At 30.3% G+C, this 22,250-nt stretch overlaps 1 protein-coding gene across 1 annotated transcript; it reads right to left on the reverse strand.

Annotated features, from left to right (window-relative positions):
* Nucleotides 1-10,427: 10,427 nt before the first annotated feature.
* LOC122585214 (auxin efflux carrier component 7-like) lies at nt 10,428-14,152 on the reverse strand. The gene is made up of 7 exons (XM_043757326.1): nt 13,607-14,152; nt 12,562-13,530; nt 12,108-12,381; nt 11,834-11,919; nt 11,546-11,703; nt 11,223-11,299; nt 10,428-10,953 (listed from the first exon to the last, which is right to left on the reverse strand). The coding sequence occupies exons 1-7, from the start codon at nt 13,890-13,892 to the stop codon at nt 10,887-10,889; spliced, it is 1,917 nt and encodes a 638-aa protein (XP_043613261.1). The 5' UTR covers nt 13,893-14,152; the 3' UTR covers nt 10,428-10,886.
* Nucleotides 14,153-22,250: the final 8,098 nt, after the last annotated feature.

The following is a 22,250-nucleotide window of genomic DNA, read 5'->3' on the forward strand; positions in this document are numbered from 1 at the left end:
ATCAACAAAAACAAGAGAGGTATAGATATATAATAATATATAGGTATGATACATACATATATAGATACAGATGCAATTATTATAAAATGTTATGTGTTTGTCACAAATAGTCCCTATGATTGCTAAATGGATCAAAATGCCTCTCACGTGGTATGCAAGTGAGGGGTTTAACGACTAAAATTAACAGAAGTTAGTGTCAAGTACTATTGGCAACGAGAATGAAAAACCAAAGGACCATTAGTAACGAGAAAAAAACACAGGTGACAAAATGCTAATATGAACAACCACAGGGACCATTTGTGACATTTTCTCTAAAATTAAACAATAAAAAAAAATGTACAGTTAGGAATTATTTTTCTTTTTCATATGTCAAGAAACAGCAAAAATATTTATTTTAATTGGTAGTCCACAATAGACGTGTAAGTGAGTTTTTTATGGTCTAAACTTAGGGATGAACAACTTTTCTCAAATCCAGATCCCGTCCGGAAGTGGTACCGAATCATGAATTGGACCGGGTTCGGGAAAACCAAAAGTAATAATGACTAATCCCGGTTTTCATTTAACCAAGATTCAAAATCCATTTATGGTATCGATGGTACCGTCCCATACCTGTGCGTTGTGGCGACATTTCTTAAAAATGATAGTTAAATGATCTATCGCCAATTGAATGAAGAGGACGGTTGTGTAGGTGAGTGTGTGATGGTTAAGACTGTAGAGGATGTTTGTTTCTTTTGTTGTGTGTGCGGGATAACACTAGGTTATGAGATAAGGGTATTTTGGGATATCCAATGAAAGTTATTAAAGTAAGGTCATATTTGATAAAATCAAATGCTGAAAAGTTTTAAAAAGTCATTTGCTTTATTAGAAAATATAGATATAGATATAGTTATATAAAAAAATTTAAAAAGTTGGGTCTTGGATTATGGGTTTTGATCATTTGAAAACTAAATTTTTCGTGAAAACTAGAAAACTGTCAAAACACATTGTGTTCTGAATTTAACACAATGTGTTTTTAATATGTTTTTCGAAAACACATTGTGCTAAGTTCATATCACAGTGTGTTTGAACAATTTTCTGATTTACAACGCTATCAAAAACACACCGTGATTTAAAACTTAACACAACGTATTTTAGATTATACAATAAAAACACATTGTGTTTTATAAAAACACAATTCAAACACACTGTGTTAATTTCAGATCACAATGTGTTTTGACAATTTTCTAGTTTTCACAAAAAATTAGTTTTCAAATGAACATTTCACCTTGATTATCGCCCAATCTGTCCTATGTTAAAGTCATCCATTTCATCATAAAAAATTGTTATAATTATACTCATTTATAAATCATTTAGGGATTTTATCTTTAAGAACTTATTATTTAGATTTTAAGATTTGAAATATTTAATCAATCCTCCAAATATAACTAATTAAAATAATGGTAAACTTAATTTTAAAGATGGTATTTATTTATTTGATTTTGTTAATCACAACTTTACTGTGAATATAAATTATTTAAATTTATTAAAACTTAAATTTTGTTATGTAAAAATACAGTTGAATATTTTTAATGTATAAAATCTTTTTATTTGTGTAATAATTTAAGTGTTATTAAAACTATTATCATTATTCATTAATTTAGATGTATTTATTGCAATTTTAGTTTGTATTACACAAGCTTATTTAATAATTAATAATCTAGATTTTATACCCGTGTCAAATACATAGGTTTTACAACAGTTTCAATATAAAAATTAGTATATGGAACAAAAAAAATACTTTTACGTTATAATGTGAAAATATACTTGTAAAAAAATTAAGATATTGAATTATAAATATTGAATGATAAATCATATCAAGGTTGGATGGTGTCGCAAAGTTTTTATACAAACTCTTCCAGAGAAACAATATCTTAACTTTAATTACACAATTTACCGATTTTATCATTGATGTATTGCAAAAAAGTAATTTTATTTTCATTACTTATGGTTCTTAAAAATAACAAAAGTAGCAATTGGTTCGTGGGTTTTAAATAATTTCATGTGTTGTGATTTTATTTGTAGGGTTCCGTTTATATAAGAAAAATATATATCCTAATTATAGTTTGATTCCAAATATTAATAACAACAATAATTATCCTAATTATAATCCGATTATAATTACTATAACAACAATATTACAATTAGTTTGATTACAATTAAAATGGAAAACCAAAAAGTGTAAATTAATTATTTTTCAATTGGATGAAAGTGTAAATTGGTAATGGAAAAACCAAAAAAGTGTAATTATTTTTAAATTGTGTTAAAGTGTAAATTAGTGATTAAAAACCAAAAACTGTAAATTAATTTAAACATTTATTGATTTAATTAAATTGGAGAAATTGAAAGTTATGATTGGTCAATTGAAGTTAGGTCAGTTGCCTTTTAGTATATGATTTTAGACTCGTATCCAATAAACGGGCTTACAATGTTATCAATATTAGATGTTAATTTATTATGGTTAAAAATCCAGTTTACTATTTTTATTAATAACATCTTTTCTATATGTTTAAACTTTGAGTTTTATATTGATATAATTTGAGGACTTCGGGATCAAATATAATATGTTCCTTTCCATTCCTCTTGATAAAAATCCTTTAATACGAAATTGTTTATATTAAAGAGGGTTTTGAGAGTTATGAGTTTCATTACAGACATGCATGCTTCAAGCACCGCATACTACCTAATTGTATGTCACTGTGGTGTTTCGAATGCTAACTATTAACTCGTTGTTAAAAAAAATAATTACTTTCAAAATATTAATATACTTACATTAAATCTTGTTTACTTTTAATTAATTACTTTTATATTTATATAATATAATGTACTATTAAGATATGTATTAATTATTATTCTATTGAGTATATATTAGCAATTATTTTATTGGGATATATTACTTATTCTATTTATTTTTATTTAATATATTGTAATTATTATTAGTTTAAAAATGTAAATTTTGAGATGGAAAATATAAAGGTGTAATATATATTGGTTATTATTATTTATTTATTATAAAAATATTTATATTCGTTAAAAATTATAAATTGATGTCAAAATTAAAAATAAAAGTCAATTTTAAAAAATCTATAGGTGTGATTAGTTCATTAGTTATTAAATCAACTATGTTTTCGTATAATAAAATAATACTGAACCTTATCATTTACTTTCTACTGAAAGTTAAATTCCTATAAGTTTATTTACCATAAAAAAAAAAAATCTTATAAGTTTAAGTTCGTGTAAAATATAGAAGGAAATTAAGATTGTCAACTAGCTACGTAGTTTTAATTGGTACTTAGTTGCCTTATAGAAGCCAGAAGCCAAATTCCATTGTCTAGCAAAAACTATACTAGCAACTGGATCATGTTTATAGTTGTAGCTTTAGGGTACACAAACAACGAACAACATAACAAATCCAAAACACCCAAATCTCAAGTAAGATTTACTTCAAATCCCTAAATGATAATATATTTTTTTCTTAATTTCAGAAAAATACAAATGATGTGAATATAAAAACCAAAGATGATAACAAAAAACTTAGCATGAGTTTTTGTTTGTTCATCGATTGTTTGATTCCGTTTGTCTCGAAGAGTGGCTAAGTAAAAGTTAAAGAAATACCCATAAATCTTACGTCTACTTTTTGTATGCTTGTATTCGTCCAAACCTTTTGAGCAGTTGTATGTTTTCTACCAAATGATATGGGGATATCCATATATTTTGTGTTTGTTTGAGACTTTGAACATTTTAGAAAACGGAAGTGTTTATGATCATAACATGCTATGCCGTAAGAAAAAAAATGATTTTCTTGTTGTTTGTGTTCATTTGTAGTTTTGAATATCTAAAATCAAGATTCATACTAATGCTAATCGGATTTGTTAAACCTAAGCCCAACTTGTAATTAGAATTGGGCTCCATGGATATGTAATCATATACTGCACAAGACTTATCAACCTTTTAACGACAATTAAACAAAACCTTTTTTTGTGATATCAGTTGAATCCTTATGTGTATATTTCGTATAAAAGTTATACATTTCTAATTAGGGATGACAAAAATACCCGTATCCGATGGGAATCTGATATCCGAACCCGTTTTGACTAGGGAATCCCCAAATTGACCGGGGATGGGGACGGGTATGAGGATGTTATTCTATTCCCCGATGGGGATGGGGACGAGGATGAGAAACCGTAAATCTCTCCCGAACAGTATATTTAGGGGTCGGGGATGGGAAACAGTATATGTATTAGAATTACTTTAAGTTTTTACAAATGTTAGAATTATTTTAGGCTTAGAATTTTTTGTTTAATACTTTTTATATGTTATTTTTATTTATCAATTATTTAACATAAACATTAGTTCATACATAAAAAAAAAGGTTGAACTACCCATTCTACTACTTATCTTACGCTACGATAAATTTATATTTATTCAAAAAAGGTATACCCGATATCTAACAGGGATCCCTGATACCCGATGAGGATGATTTTGGGATGTAATTTATATCCCTGATGGGAATGGAATGGGGATCCGATAATACCCACCCCCATTGCCATCAACATCTTTAATGTTTTCCACTTTTCCATACCAAGTGCAAAAACTCACGAGTTCGAACAATAGAAACGTACTTTGGGGGGTTTAAAATAGTTTTGTCTTTTTTATATATATTGAGTTATTAAAAGACATGTATCAGCTTGTGTTTTTTTTCTTCTTTCAAAAGTGTATGATTTTTTCATAAATTGCAAAGAAATTTTTTTTTTTTTATTTGATTTTCATCCATTGTATTAAATAAATTAATTGATTTTGTCTAGGCAATTAATACTTAAATCATTTAATAATATTAAATACCCTAAACCCTAAACATTATTCCCTAACGGTTGTGTCACTTTATAAAGCGATGTGCGTTGCTTCTCAAAAGTAACCCCGTCCTCGGTTAATAAACCAGTTTTGTGTGTCGATTAAGCGATGAGGTAGAGACGTGGATTTCAACAAATCCAAGCCATTAATTTATTTTTATTTTATTATTAATTTGATAAATGGTTAAATAATAATAATAATAATAATAATAATAATAATAATAATACAACTAAAATAAAGACGAATAAGATATACTATTAGTAGTGTTTAGTCCGTTATATTTAGTTTAAAAACTCATGAGGTAAAACTTATATGGTGAAATTGATGAGAAGTAACATACGATTATTTTTAGGCTATCTCTAATGTAGATGTTTTTACACATCATTTCATATTCTTACTTTTCAATCTTTGTTAGTAACATCATTCAAGTATGATCGTCCTTGCTTATCCATAAGATATGTGTCCATAGCTAAAGACATGTTTTTAGCTATTCATAGGATATCCATAGTATTTTTTATTTTTTGATTTTGAGGCTAATCCTATAGTTTTTTTGGCTTCTACTGCCGGAATCCATGCCGGAAAAACTTGTCGATGCTCCTAACGTACAATACCCTTATTTCGGTGAGATCTGAAATCCTTTTTTGGGGATTCCGGTGGCCGCAGGCCAGAAATGTTCACTTTTTATGGCCAAATAGTTGTTTGAATTTGGCAAAGGTGCAGTTGACACATTTCATTGGCTCTTTTGCTACTTTTCCGGTGACCCCTTTTTTGGGGTTTTTGGTTTAATCGGTTTTTCGGTGACTCTTTTTTTGGGGGTTTCTGGTTTAATCGGTTTTCTGGTCACTCTTTTTTGGGGTTTCCGGTTTATACGGCTTTTCGGCGAGCTTTTTTTAGGTTTTTCGGTTAATTGTTGCTGCTGCTTATACTTGATTATATGTATATTTATCTTATTTACATTGCCGTTAATTGTTGTTTGTGATTAGTTTGGTAGTGTTAACTTAGCGGTAGCGTTACTGGATTTTTCCTTGGTAGTGTTGTCGTCTTTTGTTCCATTGAAGCAACAGGTAGTTGGAAAAGTAGTGTTATATCCCGATGATTATATCGTTGAACAGTTAGGACTCCGGTGTTACGTTAGATGGGCGATGATGATACAAAATGTTCGTAAAAATGAGACTCGGATGATCTGGGGAGTATCTTGCCGGGGTAAACCTTCGGGTTGGCAGCCATGACGTCTTTGACTTTTGAATTCCTGACCCCCAAATTCTGAGCCCAAGTATATATTTTATGAAAAAAAAAGGTAACTTTTTGTATATTTTCCGACAACCTTATCGCTTTTATATATTTTCCAGTCAATTTTATATATTTTTCGGTATTAGCATTTTGGCTAGTTTTGTTGCACTACACCACTACTTTTGACTAGTTTTTGGCGAGAATTAGCTAGCTTTTGGCAAATAGATGTGACGATATACGATTGACTAGAAAAGAGCAAAAAACAAGCCAAAGTGTGGCTCTGCACCCTTGCCCCTAATACTAACACCTTTTATTTCCTCTAATTCTTTTTTCAAGGTTAAATTTTTTTTCATATATTTAACCTCAAATTTACATAAAACTTATTTTTAAAAAACATTTTACCCTACTTAAATACTAAACTATCTATAAGTAGTTGGACCTCTAACAATGCTTCATCCTTTCCTTAGGTTTCTACATATCAAACATCACCCCTAGATAATTTTAGGAACAAGATTTCAAATTTAATGAGTCCACATTGAATGTCATGGTTCGGTGACTTCAGTCATCTATCTTGTAAATGGCATTCCTCATAGGCGTCTCGTCTATAATAGAAAATGTAATGCAAAAGATACATTACTACTATAGGTCCAAAAACAGGCTGTAACTTTTAAAAGACTAGAGAATTAAACACGCATATGTATATCGATGTATGTTTCTACTTTCTATCGAGATTTAGACGCACAACAGTTTGGCTCATCGACAATCTGTAATAATAGACTTGAATTGGGTAAACCTAGATACATAAAAAAATCAATCAAAATAAATAATCTTAAACATGTGTGTTAGTAATTTTGACCTAAGCTTTTCTGGATTGAGATGGAATTGTCGCAACTTTAATATCCTTTTTGTTTACAACCCATTCTTTTTTTCTTCTTCTTTGGGACAACACTAGTGGGAATAAGACTTCCATGTCTCACATTTAATGAGCATAAAAGTAGGTTTTGAATGGGTGTTTGGTACATAAGTCAAGTTAAAATTAAAAAGCAAGACATAAATTTACCAATTATAGGGTTTTGTCATTTGAAAACTAAAACTTTCGTGAAAATTTAAAAACTGTCAAAACACACTGTGATCTGAATTTAACACAATGTGTTTATAATACGTTTTTCAAAAACATATTGTGTTAAGTTCATATCACAGTGTGTTTGAACAATTTTCCGATTTACAACGCTATCAAAAACACACTGTGATTTAAAACTTAACACAACGTATTTTAGGTTACACAATAAAAACACATTGTGTTTTATAAAAACACATTGTGTTAAATTTAGATCACAGTGTGTTTTGGTCAATTTTCTAGTTTTCATAAAAAATTTAGTTTTCAATTGAATATTTCACATTATTTTTATAAACTAACCCAAAAAAATCCTAATCCCATCCGTTGTCGGAAGTGATCTCGAAATTTTCTTCAAAAGTTACTAATCATTAATAGGGTATTTGGTAAGAGGAAAAAATATAAAAATTGATTCTATTCACTATTCTTCGAAATTTGATTTCATTCACTATTCCTCACAATTTTAGAAAGAATAATAAGAATGAAATTAATTCTCACTTCTACTTATTTCATTTCATAGTGTTACTTATTTACTTACCACCATTTCCATTGGGTCAACTCCATATTGGCAATTGTTACAAAGCTATTTGAACAATTACTAGGTGGTTGGTCAAATATGATGTTTTTTTTTTCTGATTTATTTCTAATGGAAAGTACTTGTGTTTTACATTAATAGTTCGTAAATCAGGATGGTTCGCAATTTGGCATCCTCTCTTCGAATGTTTTTTCCTTAATTTTCACTAGCTAATTAAACCCGGGTTCAACCCGGGTTTTCGAAATTAAATTGTAACTGACCCAGACATTTTCCGTTCATATCAATATTAAAACAATATTAGAAGAAAAAAGTTAAAAAGTTCAAAATTTTTTGAAAAAAACCCGTAAAAGGTTTAATGTTAATGTTGATTACTATTTGTTTATCATTGTATATATGTTTTAAAAATTATTTTTATGAGGATAGAAAAATGGATGAAAATTTAAGATAGCTAAAGGAATTAAACATGTTTAAGGTAAAAAAAAAAACAATAAAAAAATAAAAATACAAAGATTATGATGTCATATCTATTTAAATATTGTGTTAGCAAAATATGAGGGTTTGCCATATTATTCTTTTTCTAAAAATAGTTTTTGAAAAAAATTTTGCTTTATTAATATAAGAGATTTCTACTACGGGCAGCTAGGGAAAAGGTTTCAATCCTGTTAGGAATTGGGTACCGCTTCAATTTTAATGCAATTTTGCAAATATATCTCAATCTTTTGTACTTTGTAACCTGTAACCTTCATCATGTGTTGAAACAAATAGGATACTAAAATAATGAATAACTAAGGCCGGTCCTTATAGTAAATCGTCCATACGTCTTGTATGCTTCCGCACGAGTTAGCGTAGACGCTATTAGCACGATCGCATCTACAATGGCGTTTAAAGGGTTTCTTCTAAACTTGGAGGCGCATCTAAGGCTGTGTGTGGGTCCGTTTTTGATTTTGTAAGTGTAAGAAGTGGGAGTTATAAGGAAGGGTGTGTCTTAATGTGTCTAGAAAAGAGAAAAACTGATGAATAATGTTAGACGTGGGTTAGAAGTGGTTCCTATAAGGATAGGCCTAAGTGAAATTCCAATTAATTCATTTGCCGGTAGAATTCAAACAACCAAGTTTCTAAAATACCTTTTAATGTTTCCCACATCCTACGACTCTATCTTAAAACCATTTGAGTGCATAGAATCATAGATTCATTTATTTGTCTACAATAAATTTAAAGTTCAGAAGACAAGTGATTAGAGATCTATCAAACCTGTCCCAAACAATGTCAAAATACATATAATAAGTCATGTAGCATTATGATCACCCTATTTAGTAGGTTAAGTTATTACACATATTTATTGTTTGATTTTGATTAAGATGATAGACTCATTGGTTGAAATAAAGATCCTACCTTCTATGAAAATTTGACAATTGTTAATAAATAACGTAATAAAATCACAATCTTACAATTTTTGTGTTAAAGGTGTGGATCACACAATCAGACAATATTGAGTCTGTTATTCATTTTTTAAAGACAACATTTCTAAAAAAATCTTTGCTATGTGTATAAATATATTGAACATTAACTTGATAATTGATGAGTAGTATTGTATTAAGATCGTCAAAAACTAACACACAAGTGTAATCTCTAAGGCTATCTTCAATACTAAGGATGTCCTTAGGCATCATTCAGCTGTCACATCATATCCTTACAAATCCTTAAAATCCTTTAATTTTACCTCCAACCATACAATCATCCTTACATATCCTTACATCTTAATTTCACATCATTACCCATTAATATAGGTAAAAGGCTATGGACATCCAAAACCATATCCTTGGTGAAGGATAAATAGGCTATGGACAAGCAAGAACAAACATGCTTCAATGCTATGAAAAAGAAAGGACAAGAATGGATGTCGACAGATGTGCACAAACTTCTTCTCCATTGGAGATAGCCTAAAGAGATTCCTTAGGTAGAATTATGTGGTTAACACATGATCCAATTATACCATGCTCGAACTCCTTTTGGTTGATTTTGTGCTTTTATCATGTTATTATGCAAAGATACCTTTCCTATAGGAGCTATAATAATTCACTTTGAGGTTGAGATAGTGGAATATTACACTTTTTTCACATAAAGAACTTTACAAGGGACCAAATGTTTAAAGTCCACCACTAAAAAGTAATCCCCTTTTGCTAATACTTGCACCCTTGCTTTCAAAAAGTCCCTTTTATTTAACTTACAAAAGTAAATGTATATTGTCCCTTCAAAGTAAACTCAAGTCATCACCTATTCACCTCCTAACAAAACATCAAATCTTTACTTTAAATACTATAAATTAATTAAAACTTACAATGGAAGAGGAAAAATAACTAGCAACAAAGTTTACTGATACTAGTTACTCCACGTCGATGAGAATAATTGAAAGGAAGATTAATATCCTAAAAATCTTAACTAAAATCAATTACTCTTACTATATGTCGTATGTTAAACACTTTAGACTCTCAAATGGCAAAAATATTTTCTATAGCCCAAACCTTTATTTCTGTCAATAAAGCATGTTGGCTTGCTTTTGTTATTAATATTAACGTTACTAAAAAGTGTCTTTTAGTCTGCTTTACGAATGAGAAGCCACTCGTTATATTCACACTAATAAGACAATTAAATAGTCAATAATAAGCATCAAAACCTTTACATCATGTTTAATTTATAATAACCTTAAAATAATTACACAAAATGAGATGCACATGTGACAAACAAACAACACTACCCAACGAAATCAATAACCGAAATCGATTAAAAAACATAACTCTACATGCCATCAATTCTAAACTTTTAGCTAATATATCACTAACATGTTTTTTTCCTTTTTTTTTTTTTTTTTTTTTTACCAAAGGAGAAAAAAATATTAAATGTTCCTTGTTTCCTCCTATTTGTCTCCCCTCTTCAAAAGCTATATCTCCTTCTTTGCTCTCCACATTTCTTGAAAATCTGCATATCAAAAGATACAACATTGGAAGATGGAGGGAGCATGATCCTTATACCAAGGGAAGAGGAGTCAAAAATTCCATATTCCAATTCTCTTGGACTCATCATAAGATTTTCTCCTTACAAAACAGTTCTTGTTCTTCCTCATCACAATCCCAATATGATGTAGTAGACTAGAGTTATGGGTAACGCAATCAACATCCCGAAAATAACCCTGTGATTTTCACAAAAATGAAAGACAACTCGTCAATTTAGAAAGTAATAGGTGTAATATTGGTACATTCTTTTGATCAAAGAGTCTTTCTTCTATCAAGAATTATATTCGTGCTTATAATGTATCAATTCTAAAAATCTTGTTATGCGAATGAAATATATCCTTGAAACAAATTTTGAAGATTAATTGTTTAAACGATGCTAAAACCTTGAACTTTCAAATTAACTGCCGGTAATACCAACAAATTAGCTCTAATAAATTATACTTACGCAGTACTAAGAATTGCAGGATGAACGTTGTATTCTTTGGCAAAAACAAAAGGTACTATCCCTTGGGGGAGTGCCGCCTGTCAATCAATGAACGAAGTTAATAAAATAACGTTACTAGTAACTCAAAATACCCTACAAAGTTATTAAAATAATAGCATAACAACTTAACAAATAATAAAAAGATTATATGTCATCACATATATGTTAAACAATACAAGATATGGTGAAAGTAAGTGACTTCAAAGTGTATAATAATATACTTCATAACAATAGACAACGAAATGTAGGTAAAGGGTTGGTGTGACAAAGCAAAGGGTTATTACCTGGACGATTGCGACGTGAAGGAGGGTACCACGAAGACCGACGGCTATAGAAGCCGCTGCCATTACTGCTGGTCCCGTTAGAAACCTCACTGCCATAGCGAATGAAGCTACTTGATTACCACAAGCAATTATCTTTGGTTGAAGCGCCATAAACAGACCTTAATCCAAAAATATCAATCATATAATAAGTAGTGATGATATTGAACAAAAGCATATATAGACATATCCTAAATTTAACCAGACATATTTACTTAAAGTAAAAATAGTTGTTTTTTTAACAAAATTTACCTAAGCTAAACATAGCCATTCCAAGACCAGCATCTGAAAGTATTGAAATAGACTTCTCAATAATTTTTGGCATTGCATAATGCCACCTGTAATAACAAAAATAAACAATACATTATATATTCTTCAAATCTTATCCTGTTTTTTTTTTTTTTTTCTTCTCTAGAAATACAGAAAACATAAATATAGTAAGTGAAGTTTGAATAAATGTTATTTAATGCAAGGCATATGAAAATAGACATTTTAATTTAATTTTCAACTAACATGTTGGATTTACCTGAATGATACTAGGGACCAAATTAGACCAATGAGACTCGAGTATGTATTTGGGTTCCTAATCAGTTTCCTCCAAACCATAATCAATATCAATCGGGTCATCACACTTGCTGGTGGCATCATTTTTCCGGTTGTTCCGTCTTCAACCGGAACACCCTTTGGGTGGAGCTCTGAAGTCGAGCTCGAACCCATTTTGTTCAACCCGATTTGCCCTTCTTTGTCATTCTCTTCTTCTCCACCAAAACTAAACTCCTCTTTCCCCATTTCTCGACCATCTACAAAATTTCAACATATTTTAAAATGGTATGGTAAGCATTATAAATAAAACGTCTTAAAATAAATGTTCATATTTCATTGATTATACTATTTATGTTTCAAAAATACGTTAACATACAAAAATAACATTTTTAAAATGTTACATCGAATTAAAATTATGACTATGTATATATACATACCTTTAGTTTCACCATTTTGATCAGAGACCATCATTCTAATTTCTTTAGCACCTTGCTGTTCGGGTCGGTCCGTTGTCGCTCCAAAATCATTACTGCCAAACACATGGAGCCCACCACCACCCTCAGACACCGGTGAGGCACTAGAGCTCCACACAAACATGTGAAGTTCTTTAGCATCATGGTTGTTAGTTTTATTTTGGGACCCATTGTGTTGTGTTGATGCTGGTTGTTGACTTTTTGTCGGTTTTGTAACGGTCGACGCAATTTCAGGATTTGGTGCTGGGTAAGACGCGGGCGCTGTCTGACCAGCACCCGCAGCCGGGTAAAACCCGAACCTCGGAGAGTTCATATTTAACGGCCCGGGAGCCGTACTCTCTTCGAAATTCGAAGGTCTAGGAGTCGGCCCTCGGGATGACTGTACCGAATAAGCATCAGCCGGTCCAAAATTCGATAACCGGCCACCCGGAAACCCCATCATGGAGTAAAAATCCGAGTGGTTGAAATTCGATCCTCTTGGAGTCGGATTTCTAGAGGAACTCAAACTATAAATCTCGGCCCCCGTTAAATTCGAGGGCCGAGGAGTCATTCCGGACCCACCAAGTCCAGCTAATGACCTTCGGGAAGCATTCGACTTCCTAACAGTTACATGTAACTTCCCATCGGTACCGATTTCGGCATCCGTTTCTAGGAAATCATGACCGTCGAGTGAAACGACGTCGGATTCGACTTTAAATGAAACAATAGAAGCAGCAGTTTCTGGAAACTGCTCCATTATAAGAATTTTCGCACCACGATATTCGAATAAAAATAATAAAAGTGTATACCAAATAATACACTGTAACACCACAACTTGAACCATTAATGATCCTGAGTATTCACCATACATAGCAATTAGTAATGGTATCCCCATTACCAGCGTGTTTGGTAACGTGGATAACGAAAATATCGTTATCATCCATTCCAAACTCCCTGTCATAAAAAAATTATTTTCATTATCCCAAAAAGGTCTTGTGAAAATATATGTATATTATAAAAATATATGTACCGTTTTTAGTGAAGTTGGCCCAGCAGCCGAGGACAATAAGCATGATAATTTTCTGAAGGGTATCAGCAGCAATGAAACGGTAATTCATATTATAAGGATCATTCATTGAGATGAAATGAAAGGAAAGTAAAGGGACAGCAAAAATGGCAACAAAACGGTTGATGCCGGAGCATTGATCAGGAGTGAAGATTTTCCACCACCGTACGCTGCCGTACGCGAGGATCATGGCGACGTATAGTGGGACCATGGCGGACATGACGGTGTAAAAGTCATGGCCGGTGATCATTTTGGCTAGTAGGTTGTAGAGTGGTTTATGGGTGGGTGTAAATATAAAGAGGGAAAGAAGGGTAAAATGGGAAAGTGAAAAACCGTTTACTTTTTGACTGTTGGTGCTGGATTATTCTGACAGATTTGGTTACAGTGTAGTGTTGGCGGGGGGATTTACGGCTGATTTGAACCGGTGAACAGAGTAAAGTACCGGGCTTAAAGAGACAGGGGAGATATTAAGGAAAGGAGTAGGGGAAAGGATGTGTGTATATATAGGGATAGAGTGGATGTATGTATAGGAATGAGTTCCCACTAGTTTTATAATGTAGTACTTATAAAATATTTAAAAGTAAAAAGCTTTTTATTTTTAAAAATGACACATTTCAAATCGTAACTACGGGGTATTCGTGACATTACTTTTCGGTTAGGCTATCTCTAATAATAAAGATGTCTATAAATTATAACAAATTCTTATGAACTCTTTAAATCTTTTTAATTTTACTTTCAATCATATAAATATTTGTACATACGTATACCCTTAAGTAATATACATTAAAAAAATCTTTAATTTTGTACAAACTTCAATAACAAACAATATCAATAAATAACTAAAGAGTTCCCCTTAAGTAATATACATTAAAAAAATCTTTAATTTTATACAAACTTCAATAACAAACAATATCAATAAATAACTAAAGAGTTCCCACTAAAGATAGTCTTATCACATAAATTAGCATTTTCTAGAAAAATTCTAAAAGATAGTATCTCTTTACTAATTTGTAAAAGTAAGATCTTATATTTTAACCAACTTGATGTCATTGAGTTTTAAAAATCAAATCGAAAAAAAAAAATGTTAATGAGCTCTTAGAGTTTCAGTTAATGTGCATAAAGAAAATGTACATTTTCATATAAAAGACTTATCCCCTAAACTTTATATTAAGTGTAAAACTATTTATTACAAGTTAACAAAAGCCTTTCAGGTTTCTTTTAACAAAACAAAAAGAAACTAAAATAGTTATCAATAAGATATCAAGGAAATGATCGTAACTGTTAATAAAATTGTAATATTATTTGTTGTTTGTATCATATATAATCTATGAACATAGTTATAAGGAAAATGATAAATTTTTTAAAGATTAAGCCTAAAAATCTTTCTAAAACATTAAAAAAATGAAATGTGTTATCCATTAATTTTCTTTTTTAATCTTGTCTTCTCATTTTTCGACATGTCATCATCTCATGATTAGGAGGAATATTAGGCTATTTAGTTCAAGAAGATTCATTTCCATGTTAAACTTCAATCTCACAAAATGTTAGAATATAACCGACGTCATTTATAGTATGTTTTGGAAACAAACGAATTAATTCTTACCATTTCGAAAGTTTAAGCAGAGATTATATAATGATCATTGTCTCAACTTTCCCAGCAATGGATGCGGGTTTTAAGGGTTAAAAAACATAAATATGGCAATATATCACAGTTTGACTGAACATATATATTTCACTTTTTATGTTGAGAACTAGACATATATCTATGGCTAATGTTGTCATTTTCATATGTGCTTTTTAATGTGTGTTCGCAAAGTATATGAATATATAGTTAAACTCTTACGAGTCATTAGTTACGAGTCGAGTCAATTTACATAAAAAACGAGTCGACTCGCTAGGTAACTCGTTTTTGTCCAGACTCTTACGAGTCGCTGTGTGAACTTGGAACGAGTCACAAGTCGCAAACTTATAATTATTGTAGTTTGATACTATAGTTATATATTATATATTGTATTTATTTTGCTACATTATTTTGTGTGTTATCTATGTAGTTTTGATCATTTATTACGAATTTAGAGATAAATTATAATTTTATGACTCAAACTATTGAATATGTAATATTTCGGTAAATCTTATAAGATAATGAACTTAAATTTTACTTAAAAGACGTCACACACACACAAAAACATATATATATAAAAGATAAGGTTCATTTAAAAATCATTCAAATATGAACATATATAATATTAAGTATAATTTGATTTATTCATATGTGAACGAATATATTCACATATTGTAACACCCCAAATATTTTATACGAATATGTTCACATATTCGTATCACATATGAACATCAAGTTATAATATAATGGTTCTCATGGTTCCTCTAATTTAAATGGTTCTCACATAAACCTTTACTATATATATATCATGTATATTGTAACACCCCAAATATTTTAAGGTAAAAGAAATTAACCCCTTCTCTTAGTTTTGACATTAAATTAACTTCCTAGTATTTTATTTTTAGATATGGGATTAATTTAGTTGGAACTTTAGCGGATAGCGGGTAAAACACCCACCAAATTGAGGAGTGGGTCGTGGCACCCATAGGAAGTGCCAGACATCTTCTTTTGAGTATGAATCATACTTCCACTCTCATTTTCTTCTTCTCTTCATGCATTCCTTCTCATATTCTTTCAAAATCAAAGAGTAGTTCATCAAGAACAAAATCATTAATCATCTCCACCTATATTAGGAATTTACAAGCTAGGGTTTTGGTGACTTTGGGTGGTGGCTGAAAATCAAGAGGAAAAAGGGGAGAAAAAGGAATTGTAGCCTATAGTCTTGATTTAGCTCTTTGAATCTTGAGGTATTGAATTCCCTTAATTTAGTTTTATCTTCCTTCTGAAATTAGGGTTCATGGATGAACCAAATTGGAGGATTTTGCTAGAAAATGAAGTATGGTTCATTTTCTCCAATTCCTTAGTTAACCTAGTTGTCATTGAGTTATAAAATGTGTTTGATTATGAAATTGATAAATTCATGTGATGAATTGAGTTTGTAAGAAAAGATGAACATTACTAGTTATTGTTGTGTGAATGAAAATAGTATGTTGAACTACCTAATGTTATAGTTAAAGATGAAAGTAACTCAATGACAAATGGGTTGGGTTTTGGATTTAGAAAAGGCTAGTGATTGTAAATGGCTAGGTTGAACTAGTCAAGTTGTGAATGTAAGCTTATACATTTTTTCGATACGATTTTAGGTTGAAGTTTGCTTGTGCTTGTTGTTAGCGTTATTCTCTTTATTGCGAAGGAGGTGAGTATTCTTGCATACCTTTATGTATACGTTGGGCCAATTACCATGAGATGTGAATGTTCCAAGCATGGTAATTGGTTCGGCGTTAAGCCCATGTGGGGCATTGTTTATGAGGCCTAAGAACCTCCGGGGCCTAAGAATCCCGATAGTTGATGTGATATGAGGCCTAAGAACCTCCGGGGCCTAAGAATCCCGATAGATATGATTTGTTATGATTGTTTAGCTTATATGGATCCATATATGTATTGTTTGTGTGCAAGGTGAATATGTAAATGTGACATGACGATGCCATAGGTTACATGTGAAAGTCCTAGTATTATGCCCTCCTTCGTATTCGTAAATGTATGCAAGTATATTCACTAAGCCTTTGCTTATATTTTAGATGTTTACTCTCTTATATAGGTAGTTCCAGAGGAAGGAACTAGTGAGTGTTTTTTGAAGATAGTTGATTTAGAGTTTGAAGCGATCTTTGGACGTCTTGAAGGTAATTAGGTCATTCCCGACGAATGACGATGATTTGGTTAGAAACCTAGTTGTCCCTCTTGACATTGGCTCATGGTACATTTTGGTTGTTATTGGCCATATTTTGATATGTTTTGTAAATGGTCATGTTCATGCCTTTTGTAGTTGATAAGGATAGTTGGTTTGGTTATAGCATGTCAAATGGGTAATCGACCCATATGGTTGCGTGGTCGATCATGGATCAAACTAATTTGACAATTATGAATGTTTTCGGATTAACTCTCTTACTTTCAATTCTGGAATGTAATTTCTTATAATTTTGGTTGTGGTTCAAGGGTTTTGGTTAAGTCTTAAAGTGGGCAAAGTTTGATGTTGTTGGGTTGTGGGCCACTGTAGCGCAGTGGGGGCGTGCCGAGCCCACTGCGGCGCAGTGGAATCCCACTGCCAAAATTTCTTTTCCTCCCACTGCGGCGCAGTGGGAGCGTGACAAGCCCACTGCGGCGCAGTGGGAGTTCTTACAGTTTTGGCCCGAGAATTTCCACTGCGGCGCAGTGGGAGCGCTCGACCTCACTGCGGCGCAGTGGGGCATATATAAAAATAAAAAAAAAACTTTTGTGTTTTCGAGTTATCGAGTCGTGTCGTTACATATATATAGTTATACTATATTATGTAGCATTTAAAAATGTCATGACTCTTACGAGTCGAGTCATGTTCCGAGTCACGAGTTAAAGAATCATGTTTTCGAGTCGAGTCGACAACTATGTATGAATAAACCCAATAAAAAAAAAAAAGTAAATTAGTATACTTAATAAATATTACGGTATAAATTTTATTTTTATTTTTAAAATGGATAAATTTTATATTTAAATAATAATATTGTGTTCAATGAATGATTCAAATTGTTTAATCATAAATTTGTTAAAAAAATCACAATGAAAACTTTATGTTGGTTTAGTTGAAAGAATAAATACATTCATCTGTTTCATTTGTTCACTTTTGAACATTTGATAAATCCATATATATGTTTCATTTGTTCATTTTAGAACATTTGATAAAGAGCAGTTGTTGATTTAGAAAAACTTTTATTTTTTGTATGATATATACAAGAGAAAACTGAATATGTGTTATCATGTATATTTAGATATATAACTCCTCACATACTATTTTTTGTAATGTTTATTATACAATAAATAAATGATTAAGCCTTCATACTTTTCGTAAATTAAAATAATAAGATGCGAAGAGTTTTATATCCAACCAAAATACATGACATCCAGATATTCATATTCCCATGCATACATGTTGGTCGTTTAAAAGAAAAAAGGTTATTCTGAATTTCTGATAATTAGCAAACATACGGTATCAAAAGCAAAAAAATTTCACACCCCTATAACAAAAATTTTATTACCTTTGTCTCTATTTTTTTCAAGTATAAGTATGATATTTAATAATATAACTAATCATCCACGCTTAAGCTTAAAACAATAACTAGTATCAAATTAAATATGATTAGAATTGTTCATAGTTCTCTAAATAAAATTATATTTGTTGGTATGTATCTTAATCCAGACCAACTAAACTCTTGGATTGCTATAACAAATTAAGTTGTTGTTTAAGTTGTAAGTTGGTTCACTTGTCACTTAACAATCATAGAAAGAAAAAAGTATACTCCATAGTTTATTATTAATTACTAATTTGAAATGACAAATTTATAATCTAATTAAATATTTATTACATTTTCAATACAAATAATAATAATAATAATAATAATAATAATAATCTGTTTTTCATGAATAAATATATAGTCTTCTATTGATTGGAATCTCATGTGTCCTGATATCATGCCGGTTGGATATACAAAAGCTCAGATAGTATCGGGTTCCCACTAATTTCTTGTAAATCCTATTAATTTATAATGAAAGTTATGATTTATAATAATAATAATAAGGCTAAGTGTGCAAGTATTGGATGTGGCTTTATCCCTTTCTCGTTTTCTTCCTTTGGAGAACTTGATAAGGATACAGTGACCCTGCTCAAAGTATATACGAACGTTCTCATTCGCTCAAGACATTGGAGCACGTGTTGTTGCTCATATATTTAATAGGATTAGTTTTGTTATAACTAGAGGAGTGAGGGCCCAGATAATATCTTGGGTTCCTATTAATTTCTTGTAAATCTTATTAATTTCTAATGAGAGTGGTGATTTAATATAAAATAAAATAATAAAATAATAATAATAATAATAATAATAAAAAATAATAAATTTTTTTGTTATATTAACATTACAAAAAGTTAATTAATATACTATTTATGCAGTTAGTATTAAACGAATATTGTTGGTTAGAAGTTGCAATCCAACAGAGTATTGCCAAATATATATAAATTATATAATAATTAATGTGATTAAAATTTCAAGCGTTTGTTATTTTCCATTCAAAAGTGATTAAAAAAAGTATGGTCAAAAGATTCACTCACAGGCCAAAGACAGAGTGGAGGTTTTGACTAGGAAGTAGCAACCTTCTAAGTTTTTTTTTTTTTTCTTTTTTTGATAAAATCACGGGCCAAGTTTTTTGGGCTTGAGTGGAACGGCTGTAAGGAGTTCACATTTTCTCATTTGTGTTAATAAGTATAGGGAGATGATATTCGTACCCTGGTTTTTGAAATGTACAATTTTTATAATTGATTGTACACAACAATAATGTATAGTTGTAATAAATTTATTAAAAGAAGTGGTACGAATATCATTTCCCTTAACTATATGGTGTACTATGTAATACTCTAATGTAATGATCTTGTGTATTTAGTGTTGCTGATCTTGCCATTCAAAAAAAAAAAAAAAAAAAAAAAGAAAAGTGTTGTTGATCTTGTGTTGCTGGCACTTGTGTATGGTATGGTGTATTTGGTGTCCATCTTTATATAGCATCGTGTTTAGCCGAATGAGAAATGATAAATCCTCTTAACTAAATCTCTTAAATATTCTTTTAATGATAATGACATGCGACAAAATCACTACAACAAAAATGTCATTTAGGTGAAAAAATTTCTTAATTTGTTCACACTTAAAAATGTTTAAAAAGTATTTATATTTAAAAATGTGAAGAAATTTGAAAAATCATAACTTTTTAACACTTATATGTGTGGAAAAAAAGTTCACACTTCCAAATGTATAAAACTATATCAATCGTTCACACTTAGAATGTAAGAATTAATTTGTAACACCAAATTTCTTCACACAAGAAAAGTGTGAAGAAATTATGTGTTACAATTTAACTTTTACACTTTTAACTGTGAATATGTTTGACATTTGTTCACACTTTTAGGTGTGGATTTTTTCTTTCCACACATATAAGTGTGAAATTTCAAGGTGAGAGAGACTTGGGAAAGAGGCGGCGAAGATTATAATTTTTTAAATTTTTACATGTATATATTTTTTAAACATTTTTAAGTGTGAATATATTAAGAAATTTCTTTACACTTATTTAAAGTAAGGGTGAATAAGTGAAATTTTTGTTGTAGTGAATCAAAAGTTGTGACTAAAAAAGAGAATTAGTGGAATAAATATGTCATGATTTGAAGATTTTTTAAATTTTTTTTGAAAAATGATTAATCATTGTCCAAATAAAATACAGTTGGCCTTTAAAAATTACCAACCTTCTAAATTTGATACTTATGTACTTAACTTATAGATTTTATAAAAATAAGACTAATAATAAGAACAAATTAATCTACATTCGTACAAAATTCACACATATTTACAAGTTGTAGGCTTATGCGACTAGAAACAAACGACATTTTTTGATCGTTACTACTAAGACGTTTAATGATATTCAACTAAACTAATATACAAATAATGTATCATGATCATAAATAATATATAAGAAATGATTAATCTGTCTAACTAAATAACTTAATAATCTTTCTAACTATAAGATGATGACAAGTGGATAAATCAGAGAATAAATTAAAAAAGAAATTTAGTAGATAACAAATGTAACTATATGTTTTAATTGACTATTGTGTTTATCCAATATTATAAAATTGGGTATGAAAATTAAAGAAAAGATCATCTCACTTTAATGGCACATAACGAAAGTGACACTAACTCACTAGTCACTAGATGTTCAAAATATTTACTGTCTTAATACCGGCCTGTCACACTTTTACTTACAAAATTTATATGTGAATACGACACTAATATCAAAACTTACAAAACGAACACACCCGGCCCTAAGTTAGATTACGGGTGTTGTAATATATAACTTAACAAATATAATCACTAACTTTTAAGAATTAGAAAACCCCATCAACATCTTTTTCTTAGTTGACCCACGGGTCTCACTTAATATGCTGGGAAGTGGGTTAGAGTTTATATTTTAAATTGTTGATTTCAATAAAACTATAAACATTATGGTTATACTAGAAATAAAATAATAGCAGCATGCAGAAAATTTAACTAATTAGATACGAGTATACAAAACCCATGTCACATCCAAGTACCTAAAATATCAATGTCTTTTGGCTTTACATGATTGACTCACCTTATCACATCTTGTATAATCTTAAATTACAATAAATAAATTAAAGAGATGCCTTCGAACTATACTCATAAAGTCCTAACAAAACTACCAAACTCTGTATTAGTTAAATTCAAACTAACAACACTACCATGATAATTGATACCAATTTGTTCTTTTATTCCAAAATGATTTGGATGCATTCTATTTGGTTTATGAAAATGATCATGAATTTGTATATATTGCCTATAGATGGAATGATGTATAAGGATGTCTACGAGTTCTTTTTTATTGGAGGCACCCGAACTAGCCACA

Source organism: Erigeron canadensis, chromosome 1 (assembly GCF_010389155.1).
Source record: "Erigeron canadensis isolate Cc75 chromosome 1, C_canadensis_v1, whole genome shotgun sequence".
NCBI lineage: Eukaryota > Viridiplantae > Streptophyta > Magnoliopsida > Asterales > Asteraceae > Erigeron > Erigeron canadensis.

Coding starts and splice junctions, on each gene's coding strand:
- LOC122585214 (XM_043757326.1), bottom strand. CDS start 13,892: ATGATCACCGGCCATGACTTTTACACCGTCATGTCCGCCATGGTCCCA. Junction 13,531..13,606: donor GGCCAACTTCACTAAAAACG/GTACATATATTT, acceptor TTTTTATGACAG/GGAGTTTGGAATGGATGATA. Junction 10,954..11,222: donor CCTGCAATTCTTAGTACTGC/GTAAGTATAATT, acceptor TGAAAATCACAG/GGTTATTTTCGGGATGTTGA.